The 15234-nt window shown below is 40.7% G+C and overlaps 2 protein-coding genes across 2 annotated transcripts; both read right to left on the reverse strand.

Moving 5' to 3' along the window:
- Positions 1-350: 350 nt before the first annotated feature.
- Positions 351-6869, reverse strand: LOC133981069 (P2Y purinoceptor 14-like). The gene is made up of 5 exons (XM_062419957.1): positions 6715-6869; positions 3328-3417; positions 1604-1748; positions 1253-1512; positions 351-990 (listed from the first exon to the last, which is right to left on the reverse strand). Exons 1-5 carry the CDS (start codon positions 6867-6869, stop codon positions 351-353), a joined length of 1290 nt encoding a protein of 429 aa, XP_062275941.1.
- Positions 6870-7839: 970 nt separating this feature from the next.
- LOC133981070 (P2Y purinoceptor 13-like) lies at positions 7840-10629 on the reverse strand. Its single transcript, XM_062419958.1, has 3 exons — positions 10522-10629; positions 8598-8857; positions 7840-8491 (listed from the first exon to the last, which is right to left on the reverse strand). The coding sequence occupies exons 1-3, from the start codon at positions 10627-10629 to the stop codon at positions 7840-7842; spliced, it is 1020 nt and encodes a 339-aa protein (XP_062275942.1).
- Between the last annotated feature and the right edge of the window lie 4605 nt (positions 10630-15234).

A 15234-nucleotide genomic window follows, 5' to 3' on the forward strand; every position in this document is an offset into this window, starting at 1 on the left:
TGGAGTCCAAAAATAAAACTTTGAAGCTGAAATGGCATAATGGCTCCTTTTTAAGTCCTTAGCTCAACTTAAAATAAAAGATCAAAATTTAGCATGGAAAATATTAAACAATTTATTAAAAATGTAATGAATTTACTAATGCAAAAGTCATGTATAAATGTAATCACCAATATGTAACTTGGCAGTGAGGTGATATTTTTTTGTCCCCCAGTGCAGCAGTGTGACTCACTGATGTTTATTGATTTTAATAGTTTTTGAACAACAATGGAGGAATAAGATATATCAGCTTTGATACACATACAGTTCTACAGTTGTTGGTTTGGATCCAAACATGAGATTTCTTATGTTTGTCATACCGATGTGCTGAGCAGTGTCTCACTGTTGGTGGCTCTCGGCTGCCCTTCATTTCTCCTCTTTGTAATGTGGATGGTCAGCTGGGACCGGAACGCCTTACAGAACATGAAGTAGATGAATGGATCCAGGCAGACATTAAGAACTGACAGCAGGACGGTCAGCTCCTTCAGGTAGTAAAACACTTTGCTCAAAGAGCACTGCCTGTGTAGGAAGATGTAGGGAAGGCGAACCAGGTGGTAAGGCATGAAACAAACGCAGAAGACGCTGACAAGAACCAGCATTTTCCTGCGTGACCTCCTGAGCTTCTTGCAGCGGGAGGATGCCAGCTGCCTCTGCTGTGCCTGCAACACACTGCGGGAGGCGCTGTGGTAGAAGAAGACCAGGGAGACGAGGACGACCAGAAAGATGACGGCAGAACAGATGTGGATGATTTTGTAGAATACACGGACCTTGGCATTGTGCAAGCTTTCACACCTGTTAGGGACAACAGTCCGAGCTTCCTGTGTGAGGAGTGACAGGGTGACGTACGAAATCACTGGGGCCAGCAGGAAAATCCAGGTTACCGTGGAGATGATGCGGGCAGCCTGAACTGTCCGCAGGAAGTGATTTCCTAAAGGATAGATGATCTTCAGATACCTGGAGAGAGGAGAGGCAGGCATCAGCAGATAATTTCACAAAATATAGGTGATACTAATAGTTAAACCACAGATTCCACGATGAATGATGATTCCAATATTGTTTCTAAAGAGGACAAGACTTTAGACTTTACTCCTGCAGTGATACGAGGACATGACCATTTCAGTCAGTATAATGTTGATGCATATAAAACAGACAATAAAGTATCAAAACATCTACAAAAAAGTGTTAACTGTGCTGAGAATCATGGTTTGTTACTTACCTGTTAGCAGCAATGTAACCCATGAACAGGATGCTGGCATACATGTTGAGGTACAATCCTAAGACAGCAAAGTTGCAGTAAACCAGGTGGAAGGTGACAGAGCTGCTGATGTACTTGATGATGCGGAGGGGAAGGCAGACACAGAGCAGGAAGTCAGAGGCTGCCAGGTTTCTCATATAGACCATCATGATGCTTGACACCTGCTGCTGAGCTGAGCAGAAGTAAACCTTCAGGGTGAGACTGTTGAGGACCAAACCCACCTGGAGAGGAAACAGAGATTGACATGTGTGCTGATTGGCAGACAGAGGAGGAGGAGGGAATGTGACTGATATCTGAATATTTGACACTCACTACAAACACCAGAGTGTAGACCACCATGAAGAAGAGGTGAGCCTTTGTGTCTCTCTGATCACATTGATTGATATCATCATCAGCTGTCTGGTTGGTAACTGAGGTCACTCCCACTCCTACCAGGTCACCCATGTTTGTGGAGGTTCTAAGAAGACAGAACACAAATCTATCATCTTTATATTGTTAAATACATTTTGACACATTAATTATATATCCTACTGAACCATCAGCTGACTATATTGTTACAAATGTTTGGCTGGAAGAAGCCTTTTGGATTCAGTCTAAAGGAGGTCCAGGTGCCCTTGTGTATCTTAAAGTAGCAGTCAGGTGTCCATATGAACAGTAAAGAGGTTTTTTCCTCTCTGTAATCATTCCTCCTGTTCATACTGACTATTAAAAGATCTCCTTCAAATGTGCTTCCAATGTAAAGTGATGGAGGACTGTACCCACAGTGTTTCCACACAGTCATTTAAAAGTAGATGATCAGCTTCTATTCAGCAGTCTGAGTTAGTCATATCAAGTGATATCTGACACATTTACAGTATTTTTAGCATCAAATTCCCTCTTAATGTTTCCCTGTTGAGCTGTGGTGGAAGTATAGCAAGCGTGGTGTTGATGGTGACCCTAACAGGCCTGAACCCACCCAAATGTACAACTGCCCCTTCCTAAATGACTGAGAGAACATGCATTTTCTTAACTTGCAGACACGTAGCAGACGCACTGACCACAAGGCTACCATGTTCCTCTGTGGGAGGAGTATTCTAAGAATTTTTTTTTTAAAGGGTTTGTGACGCATGAAGTACTTCCGAATAGATTACCACATTTCACACGTCTCAACAAGCTGTAAGTCCATTTTATGTCCTGTTCTTTTTATCCTTTTTATGTTAGTTTGAGCATAGTTTTAAAAGCTGAACCAAGGAAATGCAAATTGTCTTCAGTTACGTGCTTTATATACATGACATCTGTTGCATTTTTTAACTATAGGTAACACTGTTTATCTGTATGAATAAAACCAATTAAATAAAAACTTTGCACATAAGTTATTATCTAGGAAACATGAACTGTGGATAACAGACATCCCAACCTGGGGGGGTTGTGATCGGTCTAATAAGCGGCAACACTGAGCTATAAGGACGCTTCACTCTCACACACGCTGCATTTATAGTCACACATACACACACACACACACGCAGTCACTCTCTAGTGCTCTGCTCGCTGCAGATTCCGGGAGATTGGATCTCATTTGCAGGCGTCATGGAGCCGCTATCAGTATGGAGGAGACTCCCAGAACTTCCAGGAGAGTTGGGATGTCTGGGGTAACGACTTGATTTAAAACTGTTTCTTATGTTAAGTTTGTCTTATTAATTCATATAATTAAAAAATAAATAAATAAAATTTCAACATAATATTAGAAGCACAAAGAAGTGAGATACGTGCAGCACTCACCTGTCAGTCTGTCAGTGGAGGTCTCAGATAGAAACTGCTTTGATGTTTCCTTCTGTGCAGCTTTCAAAGGACAGGAAGAACTGATCTGTGGTTATTGTGTGATACTGCTGTTCAGATGCGTTATCATTTCCTTGTTCTCTGCTCACTGTTGGTTAGGGGACCACAAAAGAAAAAAAAGACTTAAGTTATTGTGTGATGTCTCAGAAAACACCCACTGCTGTTCAGATACTTTTTCAGTTCCTGGTTTTTTGCTCATTGCTTGTTGGAGGAAAAATTACTTGGGGTTCACTACGACTGTTGCTGCGTCACTTAACATCACTTTTAGCTCAGCTGCAGTCAGCAGTGAAGACTGACCCACCAAAACCCTCCTGCAGACACATACAGCCAAATCACACCAGAATCATGTCGTAAATAGAGATTCATTTAACTGTAATGATTTGTAGACCAACTCTACATTTGTAATGTCTGTCTGTTTAATGTTTTTTTGAGGTGTATTTCAAATGTCCGTAACAGCATTTGCATCCATTACTCATCAAATGTTGAAGATACAGCAACAGCAAACACACTGATTAAATGGCACAAGACTAAATTCACCTTGGAGGTGCACAGAGTCGTTTTGTATTACCCTTTTTTTTTTAGCCATTTCACACAACCCAGAAAAATAAAAATGTGCATGAACTATAGGCCTGTATTTATAATATTACTAATGAAATGTGCGTTATTTGGAAGAAAGTCGAGGTGTGATTGACTTTAGCCCACTATTTCCATTAGATATATTATACATTCTTTTTGATAACATTAATAGAAATAAAATAAAGTGAAGATGAATTACATAGAATGTTTATTTCAGTGGTAATAATTTGAGACTTTAAAAATAAAAACTCAGACAGTGTTTTGACCTATGTACACAATTGTCACCATAACTTCCTTTTTTCAAAGAGACACAGACTCATCACAGGTCTCAAACCAGGCCTCTTTTGGTTTACCACACAATGACTTCTCAAGTTAAAACTCACTATGGGTCTTATCGATTGCAACCAGAAGCTGCCCTGTGGGAAAAACACTCTTGGTGGTGCTGCTGTGGGGGTTAAAAACACAACACAGTCTTTTTGCTCAAATCTACCAAACAGTAACCCATGTAACATGAAATGACGAACAACAACAACAACAACAAAAGCAGCTCAGTTGATAATGATAAGAAGGAAACAATAAAAACAGGGAGGCCAATGAAACCCATTGACACATACAATATAGTACCTCTTGTATAGTAATAATAGTAAGATTAATTAAAATACAACCTTTTAAAAGATGTGCAGATTGTGAAGTGAACTTATTTTCCCTCAAACATGACGTCATATACTCAAAGCCATGTGAAGTAACGCTGTGAAGGGAGCAGCAGCACCATCTGGTGGATGGTAGAGGACTTGCATGTTCACAACTATAAACCCTCTGATACCTGCAGGACTGTACAGGAGGCTGTAGTGGGCTGAATTTTAAAGCTGAATATTACATATATTATATGGTATCATATGAATTAGCTGACGTAAAGCATCCATTGGTACCAACCATGTCATGATAATCTTGCACACAATCTTCACCTCAAAGTTTCTCTGATGGAAAACATGAACCAGGCAAAACAACCACATTTGGGGAATAACAATGCACTTTTAATAAGCACTTAATATATCTACGTACAGACAGGTCACAATCAAAACAGCTTTTTATGCATCACATCATCCATGAGATTAATATGCTCATGGATGATGTTACTGAGCTACTCATTAAGGTGAAAGGCAAGCTAAACCAATTGATCAATAAGATCTAACTCTAGAGCTGAGCAATGATCAGTTTATCAATCCAAATTAAAATCTTTGCAGTTATCATTAGCTCAGTGTCAGAACCTCTAAATGCTAGAGATGTCAGAAATGAAATCACACAGTAAATATCAGAATCTTAATCAATAGCATAAAATTCAATGTAATCTGTAAAGAGACAGGAGCTAAAACGGCCTGTTTCAGACAGAGGCTGAACTGAGCGGCTGCATAAAGTACCAGTAGAAGATAAATAAGGAGTTTTTGAACTGTAAATCATGCAAAGCAGCTTTAGTGAAGTCCAAAAATAAAAAATGTAAAGCTGAAATGGGCATAATAGGTCCCCAAGTCCTTAGCTCAACTAAAAATGAAATATCAAATTTAGCACGAATATAAACTGAGTAAAGCAAAAGGCAAGGCAGTTTTATTTATATAGCGCATTTCATACACAGTGGCAACTCAATGTGCTTTACATAAAACAAACATTTAACAGAAAAAATTGAAAAAAACATGGAATTTGAGAAATAAAAATACAACCCAATCATAGTATTCAATTATTTTTATTGAGTTTCACACGAACAGTTGCATATACATTGACATAGTAAAAACGTAAGCATGAATCAAAATGCTTTCAGTGAAATCCATGTATCACAGATGCCACAAATTTACACACACATGAAATAAGACAAATACAATACAGACAGGTAGTAAACAAACACAGATACAGATAATAATAATAATAATAATAATAATAATAATAATAATACTAAGTAGAAAAATGAAGAAAGAGAGAGAAAAGGAAAGACAAAGAGTTAAAATAAACAAAACAAAACAAACAAAAGAGAAAGGTTGGTGGGAAGGAGGGGGGAGGTGGAAGGCTTTTAATTCATGAGACTGGCTGAGGGGAAGGAATTACAGAAGTAGTCTAAGAAGGGTTGCCATACCCTGTTGTATTTCTGAGAAGAGCCTCTACTACTGCATCTGAGTTTCTCTAGTTTAAGGTGTGCCATGACATCCTTAACCCATTGGCCATGTGATGGTGGGTTTCTGTCCTTCCACTTAAGAAGGAGGAGCCTGCGGGCAAGAAGCAGTGCAAAGGCCAAAGCTTGTGACTGCCCATTTGGGAGGAGTAACTCTCTCGGGACAACACCAAAAATGGCGGCCCATAGGATTTGGTGATATGTCCTGACCACACATCTGTGACAATGTATCAAATATTGAGGACCAAAAGGGGGCAATTGATTGACATGAATAAAACATATGAGATAAGGTGGCAGGGGCGTTGGAACATTTTTGGCAGGTGGGGTCTGTGCCCGGGTATATTCTGGCGAGTTTGCTTCTGCAGATATGTAAACGATGTAAAACTTTAAATTGAAGTAGGCCATGTCTCACACAGATTGAGGACTTGTGGATGTTCTCAATTGCTGCCTGCCATGCTTCATCTGAGATGTCTGACTGTAATTCTGCTTCCCATGCAGTTTTAACATGATCAAGAGGGGGGCTGTGAATGCCTTGAATTATAGTATATAGTTTGGAGACACACCCTGGTAAGAAAGGATTGAGACAGATGCAGTTATGCACAGGGCTATTTGGTGGAGCTGAGGGAAAGGATGGAAAACGTGTCTGAGCAAAGTCACGAATTTGCAAGTATCTGAAAAAGTGTGTGTTTGGTATGCCATATTCCTTGACAAGATAGCCAAAGGAGGCAAATACCCCTTCATGGAAAAGGTCGGCAATGCATTTTAGCCCTTTCTGAGACCAGAAGTTAAATGTAGAATCAAGAAGGGCAGGTTTAAAATGAGGGTTACGGGCTACAGGGATCAGTGAGATAGTATGCCTGTAGCCAAAATGTACTCTAAACTGTGTCCATATTCGAAGGGAGTTGCTGACGACTGGATTGTTTGAGTACCATTTCCTACTGAGTGGCAATGGAGAGCAGAGAAGTGCAGCAGGATCCACTGGCCCACATGCTTGTCGTTCCATATCACACCAGTCAGGTCCAACTCCATCTTTGAAGGAGGACATCCAGAATGTGACTTTATGGATATTGGCAGCCCAGTAATAATGCAGGAAATTTGGTAACGCAAGACCCCCTTCTGATTTAGTTTTTTCTAGAAGTGATTTACGAATACGTGGAATTTTCTTGTTCCAGATAAATGTGCTAATATGTTTATCTAATTCCTTAAAAAAAGACTTTGGTATAAAAGTGGGGATTGTGTTAAAATAATATAATAGTCTGGGCATGATAACCATCTTTATAGAGTTGATTCTTCCTGCCAATGATATAGGGAGAGATTCCCAGCGTTTAAGATCGTCTTTAGCTCTCTCCAGAGCCGGTCTGAGATTCTTTTTAAATAACCCAATCATAGTAAACACATACATACAACACAAAATCAAAGTAAAATGAAAATAGGATTACTCAGTTATCTGAGTAAGATTTTTACATGTGATAAAGTCACCTACACACATGTACATTTACACAATATATATAAATATTTAAATGCAAATTTCACACTAATCCTTTTAATCCAAGATGTATTTGAGTGAGAATATTACAGCAGGTGTCCTGATGTAAATGACAGGAAAGATTTGAAGAGTTAAACATACAAAATAAATCTAAACAAGCTAAGTAATCAAATTGGTTATATTTCTTACATTCATTTTTGAGTTTAAGTTTTGATGTATCTCTTCTTCTTATATTTTTGATGTAATTTTAAATATGTATATCTGTATAATCTGTGATCGCCCAAAGAAAGTAGGGGGTTGGGTCAAATTTATTGGTTTTCTTGCAATAAATCACTTCAATTCCGCAAGTCAATGCATCACTCTGATTTTTGACAACACTCTGATACACGACGGATGTCACATTTATTTTAAGTTATTTAAATGTGAAAGCTGTGAAGCTTCTGCTGGTGTTATTTTTCTCACATCTGCAGTTGTGCTGTTGTTGTTTTTAAGTCGTGTGATGGACGGTGTTCATCAGTTGGTGTGGATGATGCTCAGCTGCCCCTCGTTCCTTCTTGTCTCTGTGCTCGGTGTTTGCTTGTTCCTGCTGAACATCTGCTTCAGGTTCAGATTGGTCCGAAAGGCCTTACAGCTGAAGAAGTAAATGACTGGATCCAGACAGACATTGAGAACTGACAGTAACATGGTCCCCTCAAACAGGTAGTGCAACATCAGGCGTAAGGAGCAATACCTCTTCAGTAAGGCATAGGGAATGAGAGTGAGGTGGTAAGGCACAAAACAAACACAGAAGACGCTGACCAGCACCAACAGTTTCCTGCGTGACTTCACATTTCTTTTGGAGCTGGAGGATTGCGGCCGCCTCTGCTGTGCCAGCAACGCAACGCGGGAGACACTGTAGTAGAAGAAGATCATGCAGACAAGGATGAACAAGAAGGTGGCAGTGGAGCAGATGTGGATGATTTTGTACAATAACATGACCTGGGGGCTTTGCCATCGGTCACATTTGTCAGGGACAAAGGTCCATTCTGGCTTGGTGAGGAACCACAGGGTGATGTAGGACGTCACAACAGCCAGGAGGAAAACCCAGGTTACCATGGAGATGATGCGGGCAGCCTTCACTGTCCGCAGGATGTGAGTTCTTAAAGGATGGATGATCTTCACATACCTGGAGAAAGAAGAGGCAGATTTTTTAAAAACATAGCAGACAACAAGGATGTGCTGATGTTGCTTCCTGCATCAAATGAGACTAAAGCCACCCAGCCAAGGCCTACCTGTCGGCAGCAATGTAACCCATGAACAGGATGCTGGCGTACATGTTGACGTAAAAGACGCAGGAGGCAAAGGTGCAGTGGACCAGCCGGAGAGTGACGGAGCTGCTGACGTAGTCGGCTATGTAAAAGGGGAGGCAGAGGCAGAGCAGGAAGTCAGAGGCTGCCAGGTTCTTCAGGTAGACCATCATGATGTTGGACACCTGCTGCTGAGCTGAGCAGAAGTAAACCTTCAGGGTGAAGCTGTTAAAGACCAAACCCACCTGGAGAAGAAACAGCAAGGAATGAGAGGGTGAAGAAAACTGATTTTACTGACTTGTCTTTGTGGTTTACATCATGAATTGTATAAATGTGGATAATAGAGCGCACAATCGATCTTTCCTTGAAAACATTCATACTTTTCTTTTGAGTGAGAAGCTCAAACCCCGCCTACTTTCACACCTCCACATACTTGACCAGTCACTGCAGGACATGACTGTTGGATTGTTTCTTAGAAGTTATTGGCTCTGCTAATGGCAACTACAGCACGGTTGAAGTTGAAGGATTACATTTAACCAACTTTAACCCCACCCCTATGACAGGATCTGCTGCGCAGTTATTCCTGCATTGGGATTGGGAAATTGGGTTCTCTCAAGATTTCCAAGTGAATTACAGGCTAATGGAACAACAATCATGGAATCCACTATCAATGTGCTGTTTAGTTTGTGTCCCAATACTCTTAATCAAACATTACTCAGTAAGTAACCCAGTTATCCAAGGTTCACTCAAGATATAGTTACAGTTACAGTTAGAGTGGACAAGTCTGGACTACCTGGCAAGTTCAAGGCTTAGATCTACCAGCATGGCATCTCACTACTGTGGAGACCATGCAGAAAAAGATCAGTGGCTACCTCCAGCCTAAGCAGTGCAGCACTCTATGGAAGGAGCAATAAACTCCAGCTCCCCTTCAGTAGTCTCAACGAGGAGTTCAGGGTCTCTCGCACTAGAGAGGCGCTACTCTACCAGGACTCCAAGGATTCCAGAGTGGCATCAGCAGGCATTGTTGTGCGGACAGGCAGAAAGTGGAGAGCCCAGGAAGGCCTGGAGGTAGCAGAGTCACGGCTGAGACACAAGGCTCTAGTGGGTACAGTGGCAACCAGACGAGCAGGCCTGGGAACCAGACCACAACCTTGTTTTGACAAAGCCTAGGGCAAGAACAGATGTCACCTCATCCTAGAGTAGGTACGGGCAGATGTCGAGGAGGACCAAACCTGAAGGGTTGGTCGGCCTGCAGCAGCAGGGAGCTCTGCACAAAGTGGGAGGGCATGCTGGAGAAGAGGATCTCCTGGAAAGACATCTGGTATGCAGAACCCCAACGGATCAAGTTCATGGTTCAAGCCATGTACGACGTCCTACCTAGTCTGGCAAACCTTCATGTCTGGGGTAAGACCGACTCTCCAGCATGTCCCTGTTGCCCTGGAAAAGGCTCTCTGGGGCATATTTTGAGCAGTTGCCCATCTGGGGGAGGGCCACTACCACTGATGGAATGACCACATGCTAACGATGGTAGCAGAGGCCATCTCGGATGCTGTGTCCAAGAACCATCAAGTTTGCGGCCCAAAACACAACACTTTCATCAGGGCTGGCAAACTCCCGCAGGCACACCCAAGACCAGCAGTTGGACTGCTCACTTGGGGAGGCAAGTCAACTTCAGTATGCATTATTTTGTTTGTTTGTTTTTGTTTCTACAATGTAGAGCATGTTGTGTTATCTATTTAATTTATAATAAGTATTATTTATTAATCCGACCTCTGTCAGCCCAACTGGTATGTGGTATAGTGTTATCCTTTGTATTACTTTTTGTGTTTGAATGTTTATATAAATATGAAAAAAATCCATACAAATATTATACTGTTAACAGACTGTGATGTGAATATTTGAAACTCACCACAGACACCAGACTGTAGGCCAGTGCAAAGAAGAGGTGGCCTGATTCATCAATATGTTCACATTGATCATTGACTTGGCTCTGGTTGGATGATGAGGTCACGTCCATTTTTGTCTCTGGAAGTTCTAACAGACGGAAGAAAGTTATATATGAATTTGCAGAAAGTTATTTAAATAACAATGAAAACACAGGAACTGGTGGTAGCAAATCAACACAGCAGCATCAATGCCACATAAAAAGGTTTTCGGTGTATGTGTCAGCAATGAATGAAGTCTAACTTGCAGACTCTTCTGTGGTTTGTCACTTCAGTGGTTGGCTGTAATTTCCTTTTTTGGCTCATTATTATAAACAGTGAATGAATGTGATATTTTATTCACCATATGATGTTTAGTATTCTCTGAATCATCTTTCCTTACAGCCCAGATTATCCTCTGTTTCTGGAGTTTGATTTGGAGGACTTGTTAGTGCCACGGGCGCTAAACTCTGAGGCACTCCTTCTACAGCAGTAAAGCTGTAGAAGGAGTGCCTCGGGGCAAAGCATCTATTAATCTTGCTCATACTTTTTATTATTATTCTTCCGCCAAATTCCGGCGCGTAACTCGCACCATATACATCAAAACGTGCGGCTTGATCGGGAGAGAGGTGCTATGACTTTTGGTGTTGAAATTCCAATTTTCCCCAAAGTTATTCCCAAAAAAACGGGGAAATTCTCCATTGGAAATTAATCGGACTCACCTAGCTCTCTCATACCTGAACGTAGAAATGTGATTCAAACTTTAAAACGGAGGGAAACTTGTGCTCTCTCAAAAACACCAAACAGTTTTTACATAACATGTAAACTTTTCCAACTATGAGCAGTCAAACGAGGAGTGGAAATCACAATTTCTTCAAAGTTAGAGTGGAAGCGTCAGTTAGCTTGAGTGCGAGAAGCAGTAAAAAATAACCTTAATTTTTATTTTTAAGTCGAGCTCACGGCCAAACCGTGAAAAGGAGACAAATAATTATCCTCATGGATGATGTTACTGAGCTACTTATTAAGGTGAAAGGCAAGCTAAACCAATTGATCAATAAGATCTAACTCTAGAGCTGAGCAATGATCATTTTATCAATCCAAATTAAAATCTTTGCAGTTATCATTAGCTCAGTGTCAGAACCTCTAAATGCTAGAGATGTCAGAAATGAAATCACACAGTAAATATCAGAATATTAATCAATAGCATAAAATTCAATGTAATCTGTAAAGAGACAGGAGCTAAAACGGCCTGTTTCAGACAGAGGCTGAACTGAGGAACTGCATAAAGGACCAGTAGAAGATAAATAAGGAGTTTTTTTTAACTCAACTCAACTTTATTTATAAAGCACTTTAAAACAACCACAGCTGAAACAAGGTGCTGTACACAAATAAATAAAACAACACAGGAACATAAAAAAATTAACAAGAAATCAATACTAAAATAATTGTTTATTGTTTTAAAAACTAATTAAAAACAATAAAACAATAACTAAAAACAAACCATAAAACACTAAAACAGGAGCAGAGTCTCATGCAGGGTTGAAAGCCAAGGAATAAAAATGGGTTTTAAGACGAGTTTTAAAAATGGACAGTGAGGAGGCTTGTCTAATATTTAAAGGAAGCTCGTTCCACAATTTAGGAGCGGCAACTATGAATCATGCACAATGGTGGTCCAAAAATAGAAGTTTAAAGCTGAAATGAATCTTCAGCTGTAAGGCCTTTCGGACCAATCTGAACCTGAAGCAGATGTTCAGCAGGAACAAGCAAACACCGAGCACAGAGACAAGAAGGAACGAGGGGCGGCTGAGCATCATCCACACCAACTGATGAACACCGTCCATCACACGACTTAAAAACAACAACAGCACAACTGCAGATGTGAGAAAAATAACACCAGCAGAAGCTCACAGCTGTTTCACATTTAAATAACTCAAAATAAATGACCATGAATAATGAATAAAATGAATCACCAATATGAAATTTGTCAGTGAGGTGATTTTTTTATTAGTTTTTTTGTCCCCCAGTGAAGCAGTGTGACTCACTGATGTGTTTTTAATAGTTTTTGAACAACAACGGAGGAATAAGATATATGAGCTTTGATACACATACAGTTCTACATCAGTTCATTGTTGGTTTGGATCCAAACATGAGATTTCTTATGTTTATCTTACTGATGTGCTCATCAGTGTCTCACTGTTGGTTGCTCTCGGCTGCCCTTCACTCCCTCTGCTTGGCATGTGCACGGATCAGCTGGGACCGGAACGCCTTAGAGAACATGAAGTAGATGAACGGATCCAGGCAGACATTAAGAACTGACAGCAGGACGGTCAGCTCCTTCAAGTAGTAAAACACTTTCCTCAAAGAGCACTGCTTGTGTAGGAAGATGTAGGGAAGGCGAACCAGGTGGTAAGGCACGAAACAAACGCAGAAGACGCTGACCAGCACCAACATTTTCCTGCGTGACCTCCTGAGCTTCTTGCAGCTGGAGGATGCCAGCTGCCTCTGCTGTGCCTGCAACACACTGCGGGAGGCGCTGTAGTAGAAGAAGATCATGGAGACCAGGACGACCAGGAAGGGTTTGCCACATTAATTATATATTCTACTGAACCATCAGCTGATTATATTGTTACATATGTTTGACAGGAAGAAGCCTTTTGGATTCAGTCTAAAGGAGATCCAGGTGCCCTTGTTTCTCTTAAAGCAGCAGTCAGGTGTCCATATGAACAGTAAAGAGGTTTTTTCCTCTCTGTAATAATTCCTCCTGTTCATACTGACTATTAAAAGATCTCCTTAAAATGTGCTTCCAATGTAAAGTGATGGAGGACAAAATCCACAGTGTTTCCACACAGTCATTTAAAAGTAGATGATCAGCTTCTATTGAGCTTCAGCGGTCTGAGTTAGTCATATCAAGTGATATCTGACACATTTACAGTCTTTTTAGCATCAAATTCCCTCTTAGTGTTTCCCTGTTGAGTTGTGGTGGAAGTATAGCAAGCGTGGTGTTGATGGTGACCCTAACAGGCCTGAGCCCACCCAAATGTACAACTGCCCCTTCCTAAATGACTGAGAAAACATGCATTTTCTTAACTTGCAGACACGTAGCAGACGCAGTAACCACAAGGCTACCATATTCCTCTGTGGGAGGAGTATTCTAAGAATATTTTTTTTTAAAAAGGGTTTGTGACGCATGAAGTACTTCCGAATAGATTACCACATTTCACACGTCTCAACAAGCTGTAAGTCCATTTTATGTCCTGTTCTTTTTATCCTTTTTATGTTAGCTTGAGCATAGTTTTAAAAGCTGAACCAAGGAAATGCAAATTGTCTTCAGTTACGTGCTTTATATACATGACATCTGTTGCATTGTTTAACTATAGGTAACAGTGTTTATCTGTATGAATAAAACCAATTAAATAAAAACCTTGCACATAAGTTATTATCTAGGAAACATGAACTGTGGTTAACAGACATCCCAACCTGGGGGGGTTGTGATCGGTCTAATAAGCGGCAACACTGAGCTATAAGGACGCTTCGCTGTCACACGCGCTGCATTTATAGTCACACAAACACACACACATACACACAGTCACTCTCTAGTGCTCTGCTTGCTGCAGATTCCGGGAGATTGGATCTCATTTGTAGGCGTCATGGAGCCGCTATCAGTATGGAGGAGACTCCCAGAACTTCCAGGAGAGTTGGGATGTCTGGGGTAACGACTTGATTTAAAACTGTTTCTTATGTTAAGTTTGTCTTATTAATTCCTATAATTAAAAAAGAAATAAATCAAATTTCAACATAATATTAGAAGCACAGTGAGATACATGCAGCACTCACCTGTCAGTCTGTCAGTGGAGGTCTCCGATAGAAACTGCTTTGATGTTTCCTTCTGTGCAGCTTTCATAGGACAGGAAGAACTGATCTGTGGTTATTGTGTGATACTGCTGCTCAGATGCGTTATCATTTCCTGGTTCTTTGCTCACTGTTGGTTAGGGGACCACAAAAGAAAAAAAAGACTTAAGTTATACTAGGACTGTTGCTGTGTCACTTTTAGCTCAGCTGCAGTGAGCAGTGAAGACTGACCCACCAAAACCCTCCTGCAGACACATACAGCCAAATCACACCAGAATCATATTGCAAACAGACATTAATTTAACTGTAATGATTTTTAAGCCAAAAAACTGACTTCCTATACTCAAGGCCATGTGAAGTAGCGCTGTGAAGGGAGCAGCAGCACCATCTGGTGGACGGTAGAGGACTTGCATGTTCACAACTATAAACCCTCCGATATGTGCAGGACTGTACAGGAAGCTGTAGTGGGCTGAGTTTTAAAGCTGAATATTATATACTGGTATCATATGAATTACATGATGCAAAACATCCATTGGTACCAACCATGTCATGATAAGGAAGGATGATAAATAACACTCCAAAGTTAGGCAAAATTTTGTCGAGGGAAAAACTGTCAGGCCATTTTCATAGAGGTTCCCTGACCTTTACAGACATGCCCACTTTATGTGCAAAACCATGCAGCATTTTGCATGCAGCATGAATGGGCTATTTTTGCCTCCAAAAAATAGAATATTTGAACATTTCTGTACAGTGGTGTCCATAAACAGTCTTGGTCCCCACAGTAGCCATTTTATTGTGGTGAGACCATTATGCTGAAACTGGACCTCAATGTATAAAATGACCTTTAGTGA

The sequence above is a fragment of the Scomber scombrus genome, chromosome 5, assembly GCF_963691925.1.
Source record: "Scomber scombrus chromosome 5, fScoSco1.1, whole genome shotgun sequence".
In the NCBI taxonomy this organism is placed as follows: Eukaryota; Metazoa; Chordata; class Actinopteri; order Scombriformes; family Scombridae; genus Scomber; species Scomber scombrus.